The sequence below is a fragment of the Acomys minous genome, assembly GCF_964271855.1.
Source record: "Acomys minous genome assembly, chromosome: 8".
NCBI classification, from domain to species: Eukaryota; Metazoa; Chordata; class Mammalia; order Rodentia; family Muridae; genus Acomys; species Acomys minous.
The window spans coordinates 31,869,492-31,895,925 of NC_140489.1; the positions used below are offsets into that span (position 1 = coordinate 31,869,492).

General features: G+C 50.2%; 1 protein-coding gene across 3 annotated transcripts in view; it reads right to left on the reverse strand.

Annotated features, from left to right (window-relative positions):
- JDP2 (Jun dimerization protein 2) overlaps positions 1-26,434 on the reverse strand; it is a 44,274-nt gene that overhangs the window by 13,316 nt on the left and 4,524 nt on the right. For all 3 annotated transcript variants that reach the window (XM_084791170.1, XM_084791171.1, XM_084791172.1), the window contains exon 2: positions 19,883-20,106. In XM_084791170.1, coding sequence (XP_084647296.1) covers positions 19,883-20,106 — 224 coding nt within the window. The remainder of the gene's footprint in view (positions 1-19,882; positions 20,107-26,434) is intronic.

Genomic DNA, 26,434 nt, shown 5'->3' on the forward strand with positions numbered 1-26,434 from the left:
GCATCACCACCGTCAGACTGCATCACCACCATCAGACTGCATCACCACCATCAGACTGCATCACCACCGTCAGACTGCATCACCACCATCAGACTGCATCACCACCATCAGACTGCATCACCACCATCACTACAGCCTCTCCCTGTCAACCCCTCATTGCTGAGCCCTGCACAACCGACCGCAAAGGCTCCCGAGGGCTCTCTCGGTTAAAATGTCAGTCCTCTCCTCTGCTTTCGACACTCTTATCACTTAAGGTCCGAACCCTCATCTATTGGGCAGAGCGCTGTGGGAGGGTGAGCTCTAGTCCTCTGTTTCTTCTATAGCCTGGATTTTCTCTCCCCTCAAGTGCAGCAACAGGGCCTCCTGTCTCATCTTCACCACGCCATGCCCTTTCCTGTGCCTGGGCTCTACACGTGCTGTCCCCTCTGCTGAGACTTCTTGTTCTGGATGTCACTGCCACCTCAGGGGAAGGCCTCGTTCTTGTCATCGTCGCTCCTGTCTATTTCCTGGCAGAGGCTTTCTCCTGAAGTGTGCCTACCTTGTCCATGTACACACCTGCCTGCTGCTTGTCAGTTTCCCCTGAGGCTATTAACCTACTTAGCGTTAGTCTACCTACGTAAACATCTTAGCCTGTCCCTACTGCCATCACCCAGACACTAGAGCTGAGCATGGCATGGGAGGAAAGGGCCCTCAACCGATATTTATAAATCAAATCAAGAATATTTACTTCTTCATTTTTTTTTCAGGCATCTAGCATAGCTCCTCCCACCATCACACACACACACACACACACACACACACACACACACACACACACACACACCACTTTTACAGATAACGATTTTAGTATGATCTATGCCAGCTCAGAGTTTAAATCCAAGACTTTTGCCCCTGAGGCCTAAGCACTTCAAGCTCTTTCTTGAAAGGCCTATGGTCTATCAACATGTATTCCACATGTGACCCACTCCCATCAACCCCCATCCCTCCACGCCCACCCCACCACCCGAGACTTTACAGCTATGCCCTCACAATGGGAACCCATGTCCACAACAGAAGCCTCTGGTCCAGACAGCAACATTCATTTTGCTTTTTCCTCTTTGGGTCCTTTTAAATTAAAAAATACTGACTGCAAAAAATGAACAGGAACAGGTAACGGCTGAGGGAGGAACCTCTCCTGCTCTCTTCAGCTTAGCCCTCACCTTCGGTCACGTTCCTCAGGCCATGCAGCTCTGCCTCCGTGGCTACAAGTGTTCACAGGAGACTGGTGTGTGACACCTGACGTTTCAAGCGCAATTTCAAGATTATGTCTTTTGAAGGCTGGGCATATGACTCAGCTGGCAGTGTTTGTCTATGGTGTGGAAGATCCTGGCCTCCCTCCACAGCACTGCATAAGCCAGGTGTGCTGGTGCACACCTGTAAGGTAGAGGCAGGAGGATCAGAAGTTCAAAGCCATCGTTGGCTACAATATCTAGGTCAAGGCCAGCTTAGGCTATCTGAGACTCTATTTTTTTTTAAAGTTTTCTTTTTTGAGACCACCAAGAGAGAACAAAAAAGAAAAATGACACTTGTACATGGTTAAATACAGAAAATACAGCAAATAAGAGAAACTCGCTCTCACAAGGACACAAGGACAAACCAATAAAGGAACGTTTAATTACAGAAAATATAGAAACTCACTCTCACAAGGACAAAGCAATAAAACAACATCTAAGTGCAGGCAGGTAGGTAGACAGCAAAAGCAGAAACACACAGTATTGTCAGAGTGGTGGGCTGAAGGGCCCCAGCAAGAACAGAGCACCAGGCTTGGGTGTGTGCGTGATGGCATAAACTGTACTGTTCCCTCCTGGTCGGAGTTTCTCAGATACTGTTGATAAGGCAGTGGGCTCCTGGACAGGTCACCGGGGCTCTGAGTCTCCACTCCACTATGCACACGGATGGCAGAGTGGGTTGCCAAGGATACACAGCTCCATGCAGCCCAGGGCCTGGAGTGCAGGAAAGGCTCTGCAAAGGTCCTTCTTGGCATGCCGCAAAGCAACTAATACTCCCTATTGCAACAGAGGCCCACTCAGCCTCCCTCCTTGGCATGGGAAGGAAAGAGAGAGGTGGGGGAACAGCCTTGCTCTGGGCTTAAAGCCACTAGCCACGCCCACAAGAGCCCCCCTCCAACATGGCGAAGCCACATTTCAACACCAGGGACCCACGAGCACCCTGGGAAATAAACACCCAAATGCCAAGCATAGCAGACATTCCCCCATATAAACAGGCTGCACTGAGTCAGGGGTTCCCCTGCCCCTCATCATCAACATAGGACAGTCCAGAGGTGAGCCCTTGGCCTGACCTGGTGAGTTGGGCTTGGGCCCACCACCTCTCCTGCAGGGGCGGGGAAAGCCCAGGGTCTCCCTGAAGCCTTCAGGGGCCAAGCCTCTGGCCCTCCAAAGCATTTCCAAAAGCCGAATGTTGAAAACTGCCTGCCCTTGGCCCCTCTTCCCCTAGCCAAGCCTTCTGATGCAAGTGGCCAAGGGCTGAGCCTCTGCTGCTTCTGGGCAGGGCTTAAGAGCAAATCCACACAAACGGCACTCAAATGCCAGAGCGGCAAACCCAAGGCACCTCTGAGAGCAAGGCCAGTTAATTAATGGTCAATACTCAGGAGAGGGCTGGACAGGACTGTGTCTGTAGAAGGACACCCAGATTAACACCACCAAGCAGTCTCAATACTGCCCAACCTTCCAAGTTTTCAAGACTAGCTGAAAACACGCATTTTTAAAAAGTAAAACCTCTCAATTCTAAACGTGGCCGACCAATTCCACTTTGAACAGAACACCACTTGAACCAAAACACAAACAAAACAACAACAACACCCTCACATCTGCGGGTTGCAAGGCTCCCCAGCTTGTTCCAATGCGACTCCAGTGGAGTCAGCCATCAGACGTCTGCGGTCACATCTCTACCACCGATGTCCTGTTATCAGTGACCTTGGGCCAATCAGCTCCCCTCCCTGGACCGTCTACACACTGTAACCGATGCAACAGTTCCTTCAAGTACATCTGCAAGGGAGGCTGCGAGGCCTCATTTTTACCAGTGGACAAACCACAGTTTGCAAAGGAAAAGGCCAGCCTGTAGCTCCAACAGCCATGAAAACTCCTGGCTTCTGTGACAGCAGCTGCCTCCCACACGGCTGGCTGGACTAGACCCTCCTCTATGTTGGCTGTAGAATCTGACATCCCTGAGTGCATCTATCCTGTCCTCTGGGCCATGATGGCTACACAGCAGGGAGCAAGAGTGAGGTCCAGGAAGAACAGTGACATTGCCCAGATCTCTTTTAAGATGGTTCTATAAGCTCTGCATGGTGGTACATGGCTTTAATCCCAGCACTCAGGAGGCAAAGGCAGGTGGATCACTGTGAGTCTGAGGCCCAGCCTAGTCTACAAAGCGAGTCCAGGACAGCTGAGGCTACACAGAGAAACCCTATCTTGGAGGGCAGGGGGTGGGGAAGATGTTTCTATATTCACAGATTAAATAGCAAACACCTAAGCCAATTCCCAGATTCTACAGATGGGAAACTGAGGCTGACTCGAGGTTGACCCTTGGGGGCAGGGACTAGGTCCTAGAGGACAAGTTCAAAGGGCACTTCTGGGTTCATCCTCTTGGGCTACTTGGCTGCTCTGTGTCATCTTGTTCTTGGCCCAAGCCACTGTACCTATCTGTCCCCGACCCTGTCAGACTCCACTGGGAGCCTCCTTTTGGCTTTTCCACGCCAGGCTCTGGGGTACCCTTGGCTTACCACCTTCTCATTTCACCTGCACTGCCCTCGGGTGCCATGCCATCCACTCCTGTGGTTTTACCACCTCCTGTACTCGACTACTAACCAAATCTGTATTTCCACATCCAGCTATCCAACTGACTCTCAGACACTCACTGTGCTGTGCCTCGGCTCCCAAAAATTGTATCCTTTGAGGGGGAGTCACACCACCCTTTCCCTGGGGTCACATAAATTTACATTACGATTCATAATAGTAGCAAAATTATAGTTGTGAACTAGTGGCAAAATAATTTATGGTCGGGGGTCCCCACAACATGAAGAACCGTATCAAAAGGTCCCAGGGTTAGGAAGGCTGAGAATCACTGGTCTGCTGGTTGCTGCATCTTTATTCTCTACCCTGGCTGGCATCACCGCCCACCCGTTTCCTAGAGCTACAAACTCCAGCCTTGTCCTCTCACTAGCTCCAATTTTGTTGATTTTTGTTTTTCGAGACGTTTCTTTGAATAGCCTTGGCTGTCCTGGACTCACTTTGTAGATCAGGCTGGCCTCAAACTCGTAGAGATCCGTCTGCCTTTGGCTCCCTGAGTGCTGGGATTAAAGGTGTGAGATACCGCGCCATGCGCTCATTATCTGCAGTTCGGGCCCTACTGGACACGCATTTCCACGCCCTCCATCAGGAGTGTCCAGCCTTCTACAGTTGCAATGTGTCACTGTTATCTACAAACGTGTTAAGCGGCATTCGTAGCTAACCTGACATGAATGTGGCCCATGCAACGCAGGTTGGATGGACATCCTCACTCTGCGTGGCTTTCAGATTTGGTCTGCTTCTTCCACTGCCCTTTTCCTGGACCTGGCTTCACAGCCGGACACTGTAATGGCTCCTAGGAGGACTCCTGGTCCTGCAGTCACCATCCATCACTCCAGCCCAAGCCACTGAGTCCCTCTGAAAGGCAAGCACGGGAAGTGGCGGGCCTTTGAGAGCTGTAGTGGCTTTCCTTGCTGCTTACTAGATCACACAAGGTTCCTGTGGCTTTTCTTGCTGCTTACTAGATCACACAAGGTTCCTGTGACCTGGCCCCACCTGCCCGTGGCCTCACCTGCTGCCTTCGCCGACTCTGCCACTCTGTGTCCCCGAAGCAGTCGGTGTCCATCTGCCTCAGGCTCCCCCGGACCGCATATCTCTGCCCGGCTGTGCTCTTAGCTCACTTGTCAGGTCTCCTGTATACTCAGGGGGAATATCACCTCCACCAGGAGGTCCTCCTTGACTGCAAGCCCTCAGGCTGAGGAGCACCCCTCTGCTTTAAGCTTATCCTTGCTCCTACTGTACTGTTTTCTACCCTCTGCTGCTGTCTCCACCATCCTGGGATTTCCATGAAGACAAAGTCTGTGTCTTGTTGGCTTTTTGTGTGTCCAGAAGATTGCTAAACATTGGCTAAAAGGAAAGGAGATTCGATAGAGACAAGAACCCGGGACTTTATTTTCTTTCCCTTACAATGCTGGGGACCAGCCCTGTGGCCCTAGTACAAGACCTCAAGATTCCCGGTCCAGTGCTTTTGCTGCTGCACTCTGCTGCCTGTAGGACCAGGATGTAACCACGACAAATGCAAGCACCAGGCCTTGCTCCCTCCAGGGCACTTGGCAACCCCGGGGAGAAGGCTCTATGGGAGCGCTGATGGAGGCTCCCAGGCCCAGAGAGTGGATGAGGAGCCCCTAGCACCTGCAGGCAGTGGTACTGGGAGCAGGGCTGGAACCCTAGCCTGAGGTTCCAGAACAGACAAACCTCTAAGAGTCTATAATCCACCCCCAATCCCCTCCCATCCCCACCCCCACACCCGACGCACATGGTGAGACCGAATGCCCACAGACACCAAGCATGCACAGGTCCCCGGGCCAGACACCAGGAGGCCAGGCAGAAGGCCACTGCCTTCCAGGAAGAAGCGTGGATGCCATTTTACAAACTGGCAGTCCTTTATGAATTGTTACACCAGCCTTCACAGGCTTCCCAGTTACACCAACCCCTGTCTCTCCACCACCCCTCGCCAAGAAGTGATGTCTGTCTGTCTCTGACCTTGGCCTTCCCAAAACTGTGGCTTTCCATCCACTTAGCCCAAAGGGAGGGGGGCGGGTAAAAAAATCTCTGGGTCAAGAGAACCTATAAAACAAAAGACTGCTAGGCGTGGGCTGGTTTACAGCATACACAGGGAAGGGCCATTTTTGCAAAAAAAAAAAAAAAAAGCTACGCAGAACAGCCTGTCTCCAAGGCTAAGAAAAGACAGCATTGTGTTTGGAACAAAGCCTCCAAAACCAGGCTGAGCAGGGTGACACCCAAACACCGCTACCACGGATGAGAACGGAGGGGACAAAGGAGCAACCACTGTGGCACAGGCAGGGAGCAGTGCTAACAGTCTCCCCTACTCCCACTCCTGCCCCTCCTCCTTATTCCCCCAGGAGAGCTGACTGCCTGTGAAGAAAGAGTGTTTGGAGGGTGATGACTTTTGTTTAAATGTGTCTATTTCACACTCAGTCCACACTTAACGGGTTTAGTGGGGTCTGGCTCCCCACCACCAGGCCGTTAGTCTTTTTCTTGTCCAATTGACAATTACTTCATAAGACGAGAAAAGATTCTCACTAACCCCAAAAGGCAGGCACGAAGCAGAAAACAAATGGCGGGGGGGGGGGGGGGGGCGGCAACATTTTCTTATCAAAAAGTTAACAATCCAGTTGAAAATGATTTGGGGTGTGTGTGTGTGTATATGCGTGTGCAGGCCAGAGATTGCTGAACCCTGAGGCTTGTCTAGACTGGCTAACCACTGGGGATTCCCCCTCCAGTCTCTGCCTCCTCAGCAATGGAATTATAGGCATGTGCCACCACATCTGGCTTTTCCATCGGTCGGTGCCGGGGATCGAACTCAGGTCCTCCCGCTTACTCAGCAAGCACATTATTGACTGAAGTATCTCTCCACTTCAAAAATGGATTCTCTAACAAGGGAGCATGGTATGAAATGTCTGGAAGACACTGGTCTACAGAGAGACAAGCTCCTGCACGCTGACTCTATTGACAACTAGAGGGAGGCTCAGCCACCGCACCCGCACAGAATATTTATGAACAGGGACACTCTGAGCCCGGGTTGGCCAAAGTCGCCCTTTTAAGTGCCAACCCATTAAAGCCTTTGGAAGTCATTTGTCTTTCATCATGAAGGTGAAAAACAAGGTCCTGGGCTTAATTATTCTCCACCGAGGCAGTTCCGTTTCATCTGTATGCAGGCCGTGCAGCCAAACCACAGGTTTCAGCCAATTTCTCTCAGGCGCAAGAAATAGATCACCGACAAATCACTCAGCAGGACAGCCACCTCTCCATCGAGGGAACTGAATGCTGGGTAATAAAAATCCTGCCCATGTGACAAGGTCAAATGAGGTCACAGTCATCGGGGATGCCTGGCCCGAAGGATTATATCATGAGGATCATTGTTTAGATGGGCGAGGAAGGGCTTGGCCACACTAAGGCAGATAAAGTATGGCAGACAGCTGGCCCAGAGGGACAGAGTGAGTCCCTCCCCAGTCCTAGACCAGTCAAGAACTCAAGGGCAGCCACAGCCAATGCAGGCTCCTTGGGCATGACACTGGGTTTATCTGATTGTCTGTCCTATAACAACCAAGAGGGAGCTTTAATGAATCGGGTGAGGTCCCTCAGGGCCTGGGCACTGCTAATGTCAGGCCAGGGGAAACTCAGGACCTGGAAAGAAGTGGTTTGGAACTGCTGACTCAGGCCAAGCTCTGCTTGAACAGATCTCAGTCCCACACGCTTTGATAAATGCCCAAGGCCAGGCCGTTCCACGCAAGAAGCGAGATGTAAGTTTGAAAAAAACTCTGGTTTTAGATCCTTGTCAGTCATTCTCGGATAGGATCTTGCCAGGCAGGGCCGGAAGACAAATTCACCTAACGGCATCCAAATCCCAGATGGCTTAATGCAAGAAGGAGCCCTGGACCCCCACCGTCCACAGGGTCAGGTTGGGTGAAACCCAATATGGCGCTTCTAGAATACTCCTGGCTGCCAGCACACCGGCCTGTGGACCCCACGGAGAAGAATATCAATACCAAGAAGTAGATTCCAGGCTTTTTTTTTTTAATCAACAAAAGCCTTTTGTCCATTTCATACCCCAAAAGCTACATCTAGAAAATGACAGAACTTTTTCACAGGCCAATAACTGGATCAATACCTTTATAGTCAATCAATGGGAATGACAGGATGTTGCTTTCGTTGACGCAAAAGCTTCAGACTCAGAATCAGCTGGGGCAGCAGGCGGCAGGGTTCGGAGAGCCTGGGCATCCCAATGTACTTACAACAGCAGAGCAGTAAGCTGGTCGCTAGGGAGCTAAGCAGATGAATAGACAGAAAATGATGCCTTGGCTGCCTCTCAGGGTATTTATCCGTTAAAGACAAGTGGCAGGAAGTCCTTGTTCTGAAATCTATGCAAAATAGATTGCCTCGGCACCAGGAGTTCTTAGATTAGGTAACTAGTCATCTGTATGGGCAGATCTCATACCAAAAGGCGGCTTCGTTTTAAGTAGGGTAAAGTCATTCTTATAAGTGAGACCCTGGCTGGTGGCTTGGCCTTGCTGAGTCTCCATTCCCTGACACCTAGTGGTCCTCTCACCAGCCTCACATGGAAGTTCGAGCACATGAGAGCTGACTTCTACAAAAGCAGCTTGCTGGCCACCATCCAAGGAAGCCCCCTGCCCTAAACACAGACGCCTTCACTCCTTCAGAGATCAGGGCTGCATCCTACTGTGCTGAGGGATTCAACCAATAGACACTGGGTAGAGCCACTTGCTGCCCCACGCAGACTGAAGGAATCCGAACTGGGGATCCAGATATTGTAGCCAGAGTTAGTGGTCACCCTGGTAGAACCCATTTCCTGAATTCTGCACAAAATCCTGTCCATGCTGCCTGCCTCCAGATGACCACTAGCAACAGAAAGGAAGGAGGGAAAGCAGACCCTCACAACTCTGGGGTTTTTTGTTTTGTTTTTTTTCCTTGTTTGTAACTGCTGTTGGTACCAAAGGAGGATTTATTTGGCTATCTATTATTTTACTTTTGTGTGTATGAATGTTTTGTTTGCATGCAAACATATACATCACGTGTGTGTGCTTGTTAGATCCCTTGGAACTGGGACCGTGGATGGCTATGAGCCACCACATGGATGCTGGGAGTCCTTGGGTCTTCTGCAAAGCAACAAGTGCTTTTAACCACTTAACTCTTCCCTGTCCCAAAGAGGGATTTAATAGCCATAGATGCAAATTCCAGAACTGCTGCTTGCTGGGAGAAGTTTATGTTAACCCCCCTCAGACCCCTGAGAGGCGGATATCAGGCTTTCTAGTTTCTAAGTATTACTGAGATAGAATTCATACATACAATTCACCCACCGAGCTATGTGGTTCGACACATTTTAGTATATTGAGTTGTGTAACTTGCATAACTAGGACCAACTTTAAGATATTTTAAGCTCCCTCTCTATGACACCTCCCCCAACCCCTGGCCTGCCACACCCCTCACTCCTCCTGCCTCCCTAAGGCAACCAGGGGAACGGCTCTATGTCTATTTGCCTATCCTGAGCCTCTCACGTATGTGGAGTCATGAAGTATTTGAACCTGCCTGACTGGCTGTGTCTCCTCAGGACACTGATTTCAGCGTCATCTGTGTTCTAACATGTATCAGCACCTCCCCCTCTCTGTGTCAAATAACACTCTGCTGTATGGCCATGCCACGGTTTGCTCAAGTGTGTGCGTGTGTGTGAGGAGGCGCAATGCTGGTGCCAGACGACTTCTGGATTGCTCTCCACTTTTCTCATTGAGGCAGAGTCTCTCCCGGAACCCAGAGCTCACCAATTCTGGCCAGTCGAACTAGCCCCTTGGCTCCGGGGATCTCAGGCCTCTCTCCCCAGTGCTGGGATTACAAGCAGCCCCCACCCAGCCTAGGAAGTCCACTTTACCCACCTAGTGGGCCCCCTAGCCCCGCATGGTTCCCTTTCTTACTGGATATAAGAGCAGGACCTCGAGTCTTCCAGTAAGTGTTTTATGTCTGTTAGAAAGTGCTCCTCAGAGCGGCGCCATTTCTACTCCCACTAGAAGCTTCCAATCGCCACCGCTCTGCATCCTCCCAGGTGAGGATTATCTTTTTAATTATAACCATTCCATGGTGAGGGGGGTGAGGTGACAGGTCACTGTAGTTTTGATTGTTGAGCTTCCTGTGGATGTACTAGCCATTTAATTTTTTCTTTGACCACTATCACATGTTTTCTTTCATATACACAAATCTGGGTTTATGCATGAATATGATATAAAGGTAAAATGGTCTGGACAGAAGGGGAAGGAAGGGAACCAACAGAAGGGAACAGCATAGGGTAATAGTAGGGGTGAGCAAAGGAAATGATACAAGTGTGGGGAAATGTCATGATGAAACTGATTGTTCACTGTCTAAACCATGTACACTGCGCAAACCATGTACACTGTACAACCATATACACTGTGCAACCATGTACACTGTGCAAGCCATGTACACTGTGCAAACCATATACACTGTGCAAACCAAGTACACTGTACAACCATATACACTGTGCAACCATGTACACTGTGCAAGCCATGTACACTGTGCAACCATGTACACTGTGCAACCATATACACTGTGCAAACCAAGTATACTGTGCAACCATGTACACTGTGCAAACCAAGTACACTGTACAACCATATACACTGTGCAACCATGTACACTGTGCAAACCAAGTACACTGTGCAAACCAAGTACACTGTACAACCATGTACACTGTGCAACCATATACACTGTGCAACCATGTACACTGTGCAACCATGTACACTGTGCAAGCCATGTACACTGTGCAACCATATACACTGTGCAACCATGCACATCGTGTATACTGTGCAAACCATGTACACTGTGCAAACCATGTACACTGTGCAAACCATATACACTGTGCAAACCAAGTATACTGTACAACCATATACACTGTGCAACCATGTACATTGTGCAAGCCATGTACACTGTGCAACCATATACACTGTGCAAACCATGTACACTGTGCAAACCATGCACACCGTGTATACTGTGCAAACCATGTACACTGTGCAAACCACGCACACCATGCAACCATACATACTGTGCAAAGCAAGTACACTGTGCGACCATATACACTGTGCAAACTATGCACACCATGCAACCAAGTACGCTGTGCAAACTCTGTATACTATGCAAACCCTGTACATTGTGCAAACCATGTACACTGTGCAACCATATACACTGTGCAAACCAAGTACACTGTGCAACCATGTACACTGTGCAAACCACACACACCATGCAACCATGTACACTGTGCAAACCAAGTACACTGTGCAACCACATACACTGTGCAAACTACGCACACCATGCAACCAAGTACACTGTGCAAACCCTGTATACCATGCAAACCCTATACACTGTGCAAACCATGTACACTGTGAAAACCAAGTACACTGTGCAAACATCTACACTATGCAAACATCTACACTGTGCCAATCAAGTACACTGAAATCCTTGTTCGTTGTTTTAAAACTGGGTTATTTCTCTCTTTTATATTGAGGAGTAATCATTTTGTGGTGTGTGTGCGCGCACATGTTCATGTGTGCAGGTACCTGTGTGTAGGGTGCACATGCATGTGTGTGTACATGCAGAGGCCAGAGGTTGACATCAGGTGTCATTCTCCACGCCCAGTGTTGGGGCTACAGATGTATGTCATGATGCTCGGCCTTTAGGATCCAACTCCGGCCCCTAAGCTTGCAGGGTAAGCGCTTTACTGAGCTATCTCCCAAGCCCCACGACCATGTTCTTTTTAATATATCATTTATTTTTACTTTATGTGCATTGGTGTTTTGCCTGTGTGTGTCTACGTGAGGATGTCAGGTCGCCTGGAGTTGCAGACAGGTGTGAGCTGCCATGTTGGGTGCTGGGAATTGGACCCCAGTCCTCTGGAAGAGCAGCCAGTGCCTTTAACCACTGAGCCACCTCTCCAGCCCCACAACCATTCTTTATACATAGGCCACCAGGGCCTTACCAGATCTATGATTTGCAAAAGCTCCCATTTGTGGATGAGATGTCTAATATTTTTCTCTTATTTCACTGCTAGTGGGGTGTGTGTGTGTGTGTGTGTGTGTGTGTGTGTGTGTGTGTGTGTGTGTGTGTAACCACTGCCTGGCCCAAGGACGTAAAAATTTGTATTTTGTTTCTTCTAACAATATAATTATTTTTTTTCCTTTTAGAAAAAAATTTTTTGTTGGTACTGAAGTATAACATGAGCCTAGGTTGGTAAATAAGACGCAGACCCCAGTCACCATGACAAATCTGTACTCAGGTTGTCATCTCCTCCCTAGTCCCAGGTGACACTAACCCGATGACTGGGTTGCTTTTTCAGCCCTTGTTGACTCCTTGCTTCCCACTGTGTTCTTCATTTTCACCTCCACTTTTCTCAGGGCAGCTCATGACCTCACTAGAGCCCAGCCCATTGAGCAACAGCAGAGCTGCCCCAGAGCTAGGATTCTCACTGATGCTGGGTAGCAGGCGGGAAAGATGGCTCAGGAGGTCCTGTCACCCACAGCACACCCAGACACTGGGCTCAATAAAGTGGGATGCTGACTCATCCAGGGTAGCTAAACCCAGAGGAGACTTGGGACCTCACTCCCGGCGCCCACACACCTTGCCTCAATCCGTGTACACATCGGTCCAGAGATCTGTGCTCCAACCTCAAGCCAAATTGCTCTGTGCCTTTGAGGACAGCAGAGGGGAGAGAGAGCCTTGGATGGTTCCACGTTGTTCAGCCAGAGGAATTTTAGCTGGGAAAGAAGTCAGTTTCCCACCCTAGCGTCCATGTTGCTGTGGATCTGCGGGACGGCAAAGGAGATTGGCAGCACTGGATGAAGAGGCCACTTTACAGGGCTGAGAAGAAGAAAAAAGCAAAGGAAAGAAGGAAGGAAGGAAGGAAGGAAGAGAGAAAGAAAGACAGTGGCCTCTAGGCATTCAGCAGTGACCTGACCAGCACAGCAGGCAAGAAGAGAGGTCACACAGGCAGCAAAGGGCTAGAGAGAGCAACTCCCCACGCACAGCGCTTGAAGACAACAGACCCCAACTGCTTCTCTACTGCAGGAACAACCAGAAACAGGAAGATTCGCTGCTTCCCTGCAGCCCAGGTCACAAGCCCTGCACATCATGAGACCGGCACCGTGGGACAGTTGAGTCACAGCAAATGCACTCATTCCCAGGAGAGGCGATTCTCCAACACAGCGTGCTCCATATGCTCAAGGTCATCTTGTACGGTGCCTCCCTTAACCATCCCTTTAAAGATCTCTGAGTCTGAGCAGCATGGCCAATGACTTGCCCAAAGTCACACTAGGAATGAGTGGCATTCCATTTTAAACCCAGAAGCATAAACTGGGTTAAGATCCCAGAAGCGGCCTCTGAAGTTAGGAGGCCCTGCTCTCTTGACTCCCGGGCACCTCCAAACACTCAGACCGTCCAGCACTTCCAGGGACAAAGGACTTTCTAGGAAATGAGAGCCCAGGGACAAACTTAATCAATAAATGAACTTGCACAATCAACACTTTGGATATGTATGTTCTGTTGGGAAATCATCACCTACAGTGACTCCCCGTATCGTATCAACTCTAAGAGAGAGGTACCGTACCATGCCTGTCTATAGGTGGGAGTACGAAGAAGCCACAAGACCCCGCCCCCCAAAAAATTCCAGATTCATCCATTCCTTTCATCCTTTCCTAAGGACCCCGGGTCAGGACAACACCTATGATCCATATGTTTGCGCTAAGGCTCGAACCCAGGACCCTGGGCACTCTACCACTGAGCTACTCAGTCCCCAAAACATCACTTTCAGTAAAAATAAATCCCAGAAGCCTTTAACATGCTCAGGGCTTTGGATCATCTGAGACTCAGGACCACAGAGGCCAACATCAAACATTCTCATTGTTTTCGGTCACTGTCACCCACTCCTTCAACTGAATTGCTTAAAAACAAAAAAGCCGGAGGCTGTGGAGATAAAGCTGTCAGAAGAGTGCTTGCCGTGACACCACGAGGACCTGAGTTCAACTCCCAGAGTGTCCCTAAAACTTTGGGCATAGTAGCGCATGCTCGTCGTGGTTCCAGTGTCAGGAGGTGGCAGAGGATCTGAGGAGCTCACTGGTCAGCCTAGGCGCAGTGGAGGAACGACAGCTCAGTGAGAGACTTGGTCTCAAAAACCAAGGTGAATCGTGACTGAGGAAGTATGGCACCCGAGGTTATCCTCTGCCTTCCACAAACACTCACACGTGTGCATATGGACCTGCACACACACACACACACACACACACACACACACACACACGTGTACACATACACAGCATACACGTACATACTCACATTTGAGAGGGTCAACCTCTTCTCAAAACATGCTCACAAAGCAGTGGTGCCAAAGTGGAAATTCAAGATTTCAAAGATGAGCTGGGAGAGTCTGTGAGTCTGTTCCCAGAAAGGACAGACTGGGTTTCTCTGCCAACCAAGTATGAGGCCAAAAAAAAAAAAAAAAAAAAAAAACTGAGCCAGGGGAAGAAGGCCAAGCCTATTCCAAAGAGCCACAAATTAAAAACTGATTATGCAAGGCTTGCTAAAAATGTCAGTGGACTGCCTTTACATTTCAAGTGTCTAAAAACACAAGCATGCTTGGGCCAATGTTTACCCAGCACAGCATTGGCTTGACGCAACTTTGTATGCTCAGGCTAAAACAAGGACAGGTGTCTCAGTCCCTTTTGTGAACACTCCCTGAAGAGACCACTTGTGCTGCAGAGTGAATGTCTTCAGAGGTCACCCACAGGTTCCAATTCACCTTTATCCAATGAGGCAGGGGTGGGGGGGAGCTTTGAAATGACCCCCAGGGTCCCAGAGAAGAGAGAAGTCACCAGCGTGAGACCTGCCAGCAACAGATTTCCTCTCTTGCTCTGAAAGTGACAAAGGGCTTAGACCCTGCAGTGAAGCTGGGAAGGGACGCGTGGATGTCGGAGGTCTAGATGCCTGAGAGTCACACTCCCCAGAAGACATGAGTGCACACAGAGTCCACCGAGTATGCAGACCCCCTAAATTCTACACTCGGAACATTCCAGGGGGTAGGGAAGGGCATGGAGCTTGAAAAAGCCTCCCAAGCTATGTGGATGACCTGCCAAGTTTGAGAATGGTTATTTTTATTTCTATTCTCTCTCTCTCTCTCTCTGTCTCTCTCTCTGTCTTTCTCTTTCTCTGTCTCTCTCTGTCTCTGTCTCTGTCTCTCTCTCTCTCTCTCACCCCCCCCCCCCATTTAAATCAAGAAATAGAAAAACCAAGGAAAGTAAAACTTCGAAGATAGATCAAAGGCGAGAGAAAAGGGTTAAGTGCCTTGACAAGCTGACACAGCAATGTCCAGCCCAACCAGACATCAGGAGGGGGACGGGCTGTAGGACCCCTGCACCTGAGCCCGCAGCACAAACTCAAACATCCGAGGGTGAGAGCACAGCGAGAAGTGGGCCAGGGCACGACAACAAAGGGACAGTGCAGACTGTGACGTGGTGACATGGAAAGCCCCTGTGCATAGAAGGGTGTAGCCCTGGAGTGGCCAGAGAGGGCTATTTTAAAAGAGAAGCCCAATTATTGCAACCCATTACACACACACACACACACACACACACACACACACACACACACACACACACTATATGGACGGGGCATCATTGTAATGTCACTGTTCAGGAAGCTGAGACAGGAGGAGGTTCATGAGTTCAAGCCTGGGCTACATAGGGAGACCATAGCTTAGAAAAAAAGTACAAAAATGGGCGCTGGAGAGATGGCTCAGTAGCTAAGAGCACGATCTGCTCTTCCAAAGGCCCCGGGTTCAATTCCCAGCAACCACATGGCAGCTCACAACTGTTTATAACTCCAGTTCCAGGGGATCTGACATCCTCACACCAATGTACATAGATTTAATAAAAAAAGAAAGAAAAATGCCAAAATAAAGGAGGAAAAAGAAGAGATGAGAGAAGGAAGTGGGAGAGCGGGACCACTGACCGTTTAGCTATTTCATAGCACCAACAAGACTCAGTCTGCAGACTAACCCCTAGCCCAGCCCAGCCTGATTGATGGTTTACAGCCTCTGTCCTGGAAGGTTACCCAGACCAGCCTACTTTTGAACCCTTAAGCTTCTTCTAAGCATTGTGGTGTAGAGGTAGGGTGTAGGGGTCCCTGTCCCCTAAGGTGAGTGAATGCCTCATGTGTAGCTGAGTGTGCAAGAGTGAGGCATCTAGACTCCTTCCCTTCCAACTAAAAGTGCATCCCAGGCCACTAGGTCGTAGCTGCCCACTGTAACAGGGTTGAAATCTCCAGGTTAAAGTGGACAGGCATACAGAAAGTCCTCCTAAGTCCCTGGCCAGCCACTAGAATGAATACCACACCATCTCATCAGATGGGGCTGACTGACCACTACCTGGCCTCTCATACTATAAATTAACTGCCTTCTTTTTTTGGTGGTGCTCATGACAATAAATAGCTCCAAGAGAGGGAAGGAATCTATCTCTTTTGTGGATCGTTCCAGCCTCAGTGCAAACACAGCCTTTGGCACGTAGTAGGGTGCTTAGTGGATGGGCTGCAGACAAGTAATTGGCCCCAAACCATGTTAATATCATGTCAGCTGCTGACAGTAGTAACATCAGCACGAAGGACTTGGTAATTCACAGCCTGTTGCTTAATATCTTTGACTTACTCCAACTGAATGGCTGTGTGTGTTTGGATGTGGTCCAGGAGACCACTGGTCTTTGTGAGGCAGACGGCCCAAGAGCCAATTCTGACAGCGCTGTCTGCACAGCGGCTTGGCCAGTGCTCCCGTGGGGACCCTGAAACACTACTGAACAGATGAGTGTTTTAGGGCTCAGTGTATCTGACATCCTCGGGCTGAGGGGCGCGGGGGAGAGAGACAGAGACAGAGAAGCAGAGAGAGAGAGAGAGAGAGACAGAGACAGAGGCAGAGAGAGAGAGAGAGGCAGAGACAGAGACAGACAGAGAGACAGAGACAGAGACAGAGATGACCATGGACCTCACTGAGCCTTGTAGACCTCACCTGTAACAACTACACTATTAACCATGACTTCAGGGCTGGGGAGATGGCTGGGTGGGTAAAAGCACTTTGCACAAAGGGAAGGCCTGCGACGGAACCCATGCAGCTGCTGTAAAATCTGGACGCTAGCCTGAGTGTCTGTCAGCCTACTGCTCCCGTGAGGAGATGAGAGGTGGAGACTGGAGAATCTTCCAAAGCGGTTTAGCCAGCTAGCCTGACACACAGCGGAAGGACAACGGAGACCCTGTTTCCAGATGGAATGTGAGGGCTGACACCTGAGGTTGTCCTCAAACCTCCCCGCATAAACAGTGCCATGAAAGCACCCACGGTCTCATACACACACACACACACACACACACACACACACACACACACACACACACGAATGCAAGGAGAGAGGAAGGGGAAAGAGAGAGTGAGAATGGCTTCATAGTGGCCTTCAAGACCAACGAGGAGCCTCACAGAATGGCGGGCACGACACTTGCTGCCTAACGTGGGGCACGGGAGATAGCGTTGTGATGACAGCTACTAGCCCTCCATGCCCAGCAACCTGGCACGCCACCGCTCAGCAGCATGGGTTCAAGTCACTTCACCTCCCTCTTGCCAGACCTCAAAGTCCTGCTCTTTGCTGTGCAGAGGGCATGGGCACCAGGATTAAGTAAGGAGTGAAGGATAAAGTGTAGTGAGAACTCCACACAGGGCCTGGCACAGTTCATTGACCTGAGCTGGTGTCTTAGCATCACTGAAGATAGTTGGACCAGCCTAAACTGCCAATGGGGAAACCCACAAAGGCTGTTGGCCACACACAAGTAGGTCTTCCACATAGCTTCATCAGCTGCAAGGTTCTCCATCAGCTCCAAGAAAGAGCTCCTAAGCCCTCTGGCTGGCCTAAGGGACATCTGGAAGAAAGTTCTAGAGTCATGGCTGGCCTTCCCCTAGAAGGCACAATTCAGCTGCTCCCACTGCCTGCCTGCCCCCACAATGCTGCAGCCTGACAGTGAGAGAGAGGACATGCAAATACGCCCTAAAAACAGCTTGTCATCTTCACGGCCTGGATGGTACATGTCTGTGGGTGCCTGTGAGGACAGAGCGTCACTATCAGGTACAGGGCATATGCCACCAGTCCGGGGGTGGCTGTGAAATGCAAAAATACCCAACTCCAAAATGGTTTTTTTTTTCCTCCAAAAAAAGGAAGCTCCTCCAAGGGCAGTGGGGGGTAGGGGGAGGTGAGAAGTGGAAAAGGCTGCACCGCAGGAAGGTGACAGCTGGGCCAGTGCTTGCCCAGGGTGGCTGGTTTCATCAAGTCCCTCACGGCCTCCAAGTTTAACGACACTGTTCAGTTAGTGGCTCTCGTAACTGAACAATCCAGGAAGGACCGTTTTCAGGTAATGGGCCTAGGTGGGTGAGAAGCAGAGGGCTGAAAGAAGTGCTACCAATAGCACACAACGCCCCTTGACAGAACTCAGAGGAACGTAGTCAGTCAATTCCCATCTTGGAATCAGCAGTCGTTAGTAGATACCTATGATGTCTTTCATCCAGGTGTCTCAAGCCCAGAGGCTCTGGATGGACCACGTGGTGGAGGGGGATGAAGGCAGCTCATGGTAAGACAGGTAAAGCCAACAGGAAAAGCAAAGTCAAGGTTCTAGGGACGCATCAGTATCTACAGTAAACAAGCCAGGCAGGGGCAGTTCACACCTTGGGAGGCAGAGGCAGGAGGATCTCTGTGAGCTCAAGGCCAGCCTGGTCTACAGAGTTAATTCCAGGACAGTCATGGCTACACAGAGACACCCTATCTTGAAAATCTGAAAAAGAATGAACCGACTCTCTCTGTACATTTAGCCTTCGTGATGCCTGACCGAAGGAGTGTGTGACCAGATTCCCCACATTTCTTGTTGAACGATCTAAGTGAAATATCAGTTTGGGTTGCTTTTAAAACACTGAGCAGGCTGAACCAAACACATCTGAAAGCCAACTCGAGCGTGCAAAGAGTGAGCTTGCTACTCAGGGCACGCCCCCGGAAGCTTCTGCAGCTTTCATGGTACTCACAGAGAGAGAAGTTACGAGTAGAACCAAGACCAGCAAATGGGCACAGTGCACAGCCCGACATCCTTCTCTATCCGGAAGCTCCCCTGTCCATAGCTTTCAGCCTTCCGAGCTCTGAGTCTCCAATGAGCTACCTCCAGGCAGGGCCACACCCACACGACACACCCACAAGATGCTGGGCCATGGCCTGTCCCCAGCTCACTCCAGTTTCCTCTACCACCTACCCCTGGCTCCTTCCAGGCAGTGGCTTTTGGGGGGAACAGCTGCCCTGACAGAGGGAGGTCCTGAGAGTAGCAGGTAAGGAGCCCTCAGGAGGGGTGCTCCATCAGCCCTCTGCAAGCCCTACCTCATGCAGACGGTCCTGGAGACTGAGGCCATATGCCTAGCTCTGCGGCAGTATAAAGAAGCCTACACCCTCCTTTTCCTTCAGTTTCCTTGTTCAGCTCCAGATGGGGGGGGGGGGGCAAAAGGGGCAGAAAGGGATGGTGTGACCAGTGACCCGGACTTTTAGAAAAGAACCCAATGCCCTCTATGCTTTTCAAAAAACACACACATCTCCATGACCTCTGATGACCCTCCCAGAGCCCCAGGGAAACTACTAAGATACTATTTGCACCCAGTATCACATCACCTCCTAGACCCACAGGCAGGGTAAGCATCCTGCCCTAGGCCAGTGCGGCTCAAACCTGAATACATGCATGAATCCCCCAGGGCTTGGTGAACACACACACACACACACACACACACACACACACACACACACAGGTTCTGACTCAGCAGGGCTAGTGTGAACCCGGAGTCTCCATTTTCTCCTGCTGGTTCTCAGACCACACTTTGAAGAGCAAGGCTGAGGTTCCAAGGCGTGTTTAGAACCAAAACCTGGATCCCTGGGCTTTGTCTAGAGAAGAGGTCTCACCTCACTCTTCACGGGTTGGGGCCTCTTGCCCAGTTTCACCTCCAGGAAATGCAAGGGCGCAATCATGGCCCCGATGTTGCGGATGTCAGCGTATTTCAGCTCCTCTGTGGTCAGAGCAGAGCTGGGAAGTCCGGTGAGGGGGCCAAGCCCTGGCAGAGAGCCTGCGGTCACTGAAGGATCCGGGATCTGCCCAGGCATCATAGCAGGAGGAGTGGCAGGCCGGCCTGGAGGGGTTGGAGAAAGAAGGATGGGTGGGTTAGCTTGAGGTGATCAGGCTCTGTGAGCTGCCAGAGCCCTTCCTTTCTCTCCCCGGGGTTCCCCCGAATCCTTTCTCCTCCTGCTCTTCCTGCCTGTAAGCTCCAAGTCCTGCTAATACAGGGAAGCTCAGCCAATTGACTCACACTAAGGCCGTCCATCTCTGGAGCACAGGAGACTTGGCCCTTCCTAAAGGCGATGCTTAGCCCAACCGTGGGCAAACGTTTATCCGGCACCGGCTTGGCACCAGGCTGCTCAGAGCCTCCCTGCCCACCAAGCCAGACCTGGCCAGAATCCCTTGCAAGATAGAAAGAAAGCTAGCTCCTTGGGGGCTCTGCAGTCAGAGCTGTTGGGCTGGATTTAAACAGCAGCGGCAGCCTCTGAAGAGACCCAGCGTAGCCGCGGAATCTGAAGCACCTCACACCTGTTCAGAAGGCAGTTATTTTTGGTCTGGCATGGTGCCTCCCCTCAAATCACACATCCTACTCTGCACACTTGTTAAGACACCATGAATACAAGATGAACCTAGGCAGAGTTAAAGGTGACTGTGTATGTATCTGATACCCAAGGAAGAGATTGAGGGTTAAAAGAAAAAGAAAAAAAAAAATAGAAGAAAAAGAAAAAAGAAAAAAATGTGGAATTAATTTGCATGTACTTTCTCCAGGCGGCACCAGCAAATTCCTCCAAGATCTCTCTATTCTCAGAGGCCCCAGACAAGGAAAGACTGAAGCAAACTTAAAAGGATAGAAAAGTGGGGTGGACACGCAGGGAATTCTTATTTCTTCCGTTTCTTTACTGAAGGAATCTCACGGGTGAGACACAGTCATTTCCAGGCCCAGACAGAAGAAAGCCTATCTGCCAATAAGCGCAGGCATATCTAGTCCTCCCACCCTCCCGCCCTTCCACACATCATCTTTCCATCCATCCAATTACTGGCCAGCGATTAGGAGCCAGCGGGCACTACAACACGGCAGTCAGAGGTTCCCAGTCTCGAAGGCAGCCTTGTAAGCAGCATTCTAAAACAAAGCCGTTCACACATTCCGATGCTACACGGGAGACAGTTTCTCCCTTTCCCCATCCATCTGCCCAAGTCTATAAAAATCCAGTCTTTACAGTCTTAGAAATCAAGGTGGTGGGCAGGTGAGGGACATGTAGCCTGTCCTTCCATATTCATCTATCTCTTTGTGGAGGACACATAGGCCAGGACAGGGGAGATGGACATCTGCTGGACCAGGCTTCTCTGCTGACAGAATTCAAGTACTCACGAGGCCATGATGCTTGAGGCTGTCTGTCCTCATATGTAAATGGACCTGGAGAGTGATCCATGGATACAAGATACAGCCTCCATTTCACCTCTGAGGATAAAATCTGCTTCTCTACCTAAGTCTTGGGCCTATTTTTATTTTCATTTTATTTGATGTATAAAAGTGGTTTTGCCCGCGTGTACATCTGTGCACTGTATAGGTGCAGTGAGTGCCCTTGAAGGCCAGAAGAAAGTGTCAGATCCCGTGGGACTGGAGTTACAGACAGTTGTGAGCTACTATGTGGATGCTAGGATTCAAACCCAGGTCCCCTGGGAGAAAAGCCATTGCTCTTAACTGCTGAGCCATCTCTAAAGTCCCCACCCCCCACCCCCCCCCGCCTGTTTCTTAAAAACACACGAGTGATTGGCACCCTCAAACTCCAGACTCCAATGGATGTTATTTTTGTCTGGAGCAGTGGTTCTCAACCTTCCTAATGCTGTGACTCTGTAATACAGTTCCTCATGTTGAGGTGACCCCCCCCCAGCCATAAAATCATTTCCGCTTCATAAGTGTAGTTTTGCTACTGTTATGAATCATGATGTAAACATCTGATATGTGACCCCTATTAAAGGGTTGATCTACCCCCCCTAAAGGGGTCGAGGCCCTCAGGTTGAGAACCGCCGAGCAGCACATGAGCACATGAGCACATGGATGGTAGGCTGGTAGATCTCAGTCCTCACATAGTCTTTGTACATCAAATCCCCTGCACAGAGTCCCTGCCTTGTACCCAGGTTGGTATTTGTACCCAGGCTTTTTCATCTGAGCTTCACCCACCGTACCCTCAACATCTGGTCCCTCGGCTCTCTCTGCACCCCGCACTCTCCCCCCCCCCCCCCCCCCCGCCCTGGAGCACCCAGTGTGGCCTGGGCCACCTCAGACAAGGATCTGAGACTCCTTCATGTTGAGTGACAGTCTCGGAGCTGAAGAAGGCCCTGAGCTCGCCTGAGCCACATCCTCATTTGGCTTGATGAGGCTGAAGCTCAGAGAAAGTTAAATGACGCGCCCCAAGGTCACACAGGTGGGAAAGGGCAGAACTAAGACCAGTCTCTGGTCCCTCGTTTTAGGACTCTGCCTTTTTTTTTTTTTTTTCATTTCCCCTTGGGAGGTTCAAGAGGCGTTAATGCCGTCAATAGAAGACGGTGTCTCTCCAGGCACGAACTTTCATGTAAGAGGCAGAGCATCAGACCCTCTAGTTCCTAGAGAGACCCAGTTCCAGGTAGCTTCCCCCTAAGAGCTCCAAAGCAACTTGAGTAAGTCCAAGTAAAACAGCCCTGAAGCTTCTCCCACAAGATGGTAGCTCCAAGATGATAGCCAGGGTCAGTGACAGGGTTGGGTCTGTGGTGCGGTGGGTCCTAAGCTAGAGCTAGGAGACGTGTCCAGGGCAGCCTTAGGCCAACTGCCATCTCCCTAAAAGAACAGGGGCAGGGCAGGGGCCAAGCCTTCCCCCTCTACCACCTGGAAAGAGGTCACGGCTGGTTGTTATTTGCGCCTATGATTACTTCCGGCACACAAATAATGAAAAAAGACTTGTTGAGTGAGTGAATGTGTGAAGAAATGCACAATAGGGAATTCGAGGCAGGAAACTTTAGCCTATAGGGTAAGGGTCTCTCTGGAATCTTACAGGCTCTCTGTCACGGCACACTTTCACCCCCAGGCCATCCATTCTAAAGGAAGAGCACAAAGACCCAAGGGCTTTAATGCTTTTCTTGCCTCAGCCATCTCTTGGAGATGGAAGCCAGATCTTGTCCTGTTCCAGGAACAGCAGACTCTGTTTGCAGCTTCTGTTTATGTTCATACAGATGATATACAGGAGACACTAGCAAACGCTCCCAACGAATAATGAATTTTCTGCTACCAAAGACCCCCTGGGAATAGCTGCCACTCCCCGCCCCCAATTCTTGCCACCCCTGCTCCCCTATGAACCCATCCCAAAGACAAATTTTGGTCAGGGGACCAAGCACGGAGGCTTTTTTTTTTTAAGAAGCAAAAATCACTCTCCCTGCTTGGAAGCCCCTAACTGCGCAAACACAAACCGCAAAGTCCTTAACGCATACCATTCCTAGGAGACAGCGCAGCACGCAGACACTCACCAGGGAGAAGCCATGCCAGCAGTCTCTGTGGGGTGGGGGGTAGGGAGGGCAGAGGAGCTGCAGCAAAATGGAAACCCACTCATTGCAAAGCTAACTGAAGCCAAAGGGCAGCTTTGGTGTTTTTTTTGTTTTTTGTTTTTTTTTTTTGGAAAAAAAAATGTGATGTGAGGAATCTGTGATGTGAGGAATCTGTAAAGGCAGGAGAGCTTGGGGAAGGAGCTCTTTACCTCCAGGAGGAACTTTGCCACTTCCAGGAAGACACGGGGAAGGTGACAGGAGGCGAAGTCATCCCCCACAACACTTGTTCCAGATGGAAACAAGTTAGTGGGAAAGGGGAAGCGCACACTGGGTGCTCTAGAAGAAAGACCTGAGTTTTTCTTCCCTTCAGGGCCTGGGAGGTCTGCAATGAAGACCGACACCCTCCCGGTCTCCATGAGTAAGTAGGGTGGTGACTACAGACCAAGCTCTCAATACCAGCGACATGCCCCCCCACCCCCACCCCCGGTGTGAGTGTTTTGCCTCAAAATACAGGATAGAACCCAAAGTGACTGGCAATGTGGGACACTGACTAAGGATAAGTTGGATGCTAGCCAACAAAGGAAAACACAAGCCAGGCATGTATCAAAGTATCACCCGCTACTTTGCATGCAAAAATGAAATAATTCTTTAAAAAAAAGAAAGAAAGAAAGAAAAGCCAAAGAAAAAAAGTATCTGGGAAAATGCCCAAAGCCAAGATGACAAACTGGTATAAATAAGCCTTTTAGAAAAGGCTCGAAAAGTCACAGGGGCCCTCAGCTGTTGGGTGTGGAGTTAAAGGCATCAGGAGAACTGACACAGCCCCATGAAAACCAGCCTGAAGAAAATGGGCCAGATGGGCTCAAGGGGAAACCGCTGGAGGAAATATCTAGTATTTGTGTCTGCTGAATTGCTTGGGGACATGAAAGAACACAGTTGGGAGCTACGTTGGATGCACAGAATAAAAAGTCACAAAACTTTTTCAGGCCCAAAATATCCATTGGCAGACACGACCTCAGAGAGCCCCTCCACTCAAGAGGATAAAGGTGGCAGTAATTTACTCAGCTTCTCTTCCTCCTTTTCTTGTTTACCGAAAGAAAGCAATGCACTAACCCTACCTCTTTCTGTGTGCCCGCAAATCATGGCCTTACTTTGGCAAGCTACTCGTGTAAAGGGCTCTCCTTCAATAATCAGCATCTTCATCTAGAATAACAAAACTAGGTTTACAAAATTAGAAAGACTAGACAAGAGGAATGGAGAATGTAATTTCTAGAACACCAGAGAAAGAGACTGTGGACTCCCTGGGTCCCTGAAGACAGATGCTCTCCAGATAAGCAGCTGACATAGAGAATGGTTTGCGAACAGTGTGCATGGTGGCCTCGGGTCTGAGAGAAGTAGAAAGAACAGAGCCAGAAATGAGTGAGAGGGCCGGGAACCCCAGGAGCCGAAGTCACAGGCAATGGCCAAGAGTCAAGAAGACCTAGGCGCTGGCCTGTGGAAGTAAGATTCCCAGGAGGGTGGGAGACGTAGAGGCAGCACTCCACTGAAGGGGACAGAAAGGTGGCAGGCCAGTGACCACAATGTGCAGGACCAAACGTTAGGAATCTCAGAGAAAGTAAGACATGGTGAGGTTAGGGAATTTGGTCAAAGTCGCACAGCCAGCAAGAGACGCCAAGCCTCTTCTTGGAGCTACAAAGTCAAGCGATGATTTCTTTCCAGCAATCTGAATGGCGCTGCCAAGCAGCCTGTGAAACCAAAGAGATCCAGAGGGCAAGGGGCAAAGGGCAGAGAAAACGCCTCGATGATAGGAAAGGCAAACCACAAACGCTCATCTTGCAAAGGCTACCCTGAGCTCTACAGGCTGGTGAGAGGAGTCTGTGGAGCCTGATGGCTGATGTGAAACTTTGCTCTCTATGGGACTCAAAGCAGTTCCACCGCTCTGTGCATCATGTGTGCCACTATAAAGTGGGAGTGGCCTCATCTGCCTTGGAAGGCAATAGAGAAAATTAAGTTATTAAGCACTTGAAAAGCACCTGGAAGAGCCCTCACTTGAGGAGTGGGAAGTCAGAGGAGGAGGCACCAGGGCCAGGTGACCCCTCAAGACTAACTAGCAAGGTCTCTCTTTCTTCCCATCCTCAAGCCTCCAAGACAGCAGGGGTCATATTGTCCCCTGACAGTAAACTACAGCACAGAAAGAAAAGGTGCTGAGTCATGGCTGGGTACAAAAGAACAGAAAGGAAGCCTGGCGCCTGCAGCTTGCCTCGGTTTCTCCCAAAGTGCCCTGGAACTTGCAGCCCGGAGCGCATACGTTTATCGGCCACAGGTACTATGGATGGGCTAGGGTCCTGGCCTGCTCCAGAGACAAAAGAGTAAACTGGTGCCATTTATCTCTTTGGTTGGTCATTAGGGATTACTCATTGGGCTGTATGGGAAGATGGAGAAGGACAGCTGGAGTCAGGAGAAGCCACAGCACGCTGGCAGGAATGAGCTCTGCAGAGCTGTCCTAGCTATGGAAGAAGCCGTAACTGTTCATCATGCCGCTGCCCTACCGCCCCCCCCCCCCCCGCGCCAATTCCCCGGCAGACTCTGGCTCTTCCCTGAAGATCAGAAAGATGTGTTCCACAAAGCTCTGCCTGAAAACACAGTTCTGTCCTCTGCCCGTGGAGGCCTAATGAATGACACCAAATCATTTCTGACAGGACCCAGACAGGCTATAGGGAACTGAGAGGGTCTACCACTAGACACTTTCTCTCCTCTCCCGCCTTCCCTCAGCTCTGTCCTTTAGTGGCACAGTGCAGGGTACGGACACTGTAGTGTATGATGGCTTTGGTCCTCAAAAAAAGAGAGACACTGTCCGGCCAGCTACATTTTGGAAATGAAGCCTTGCC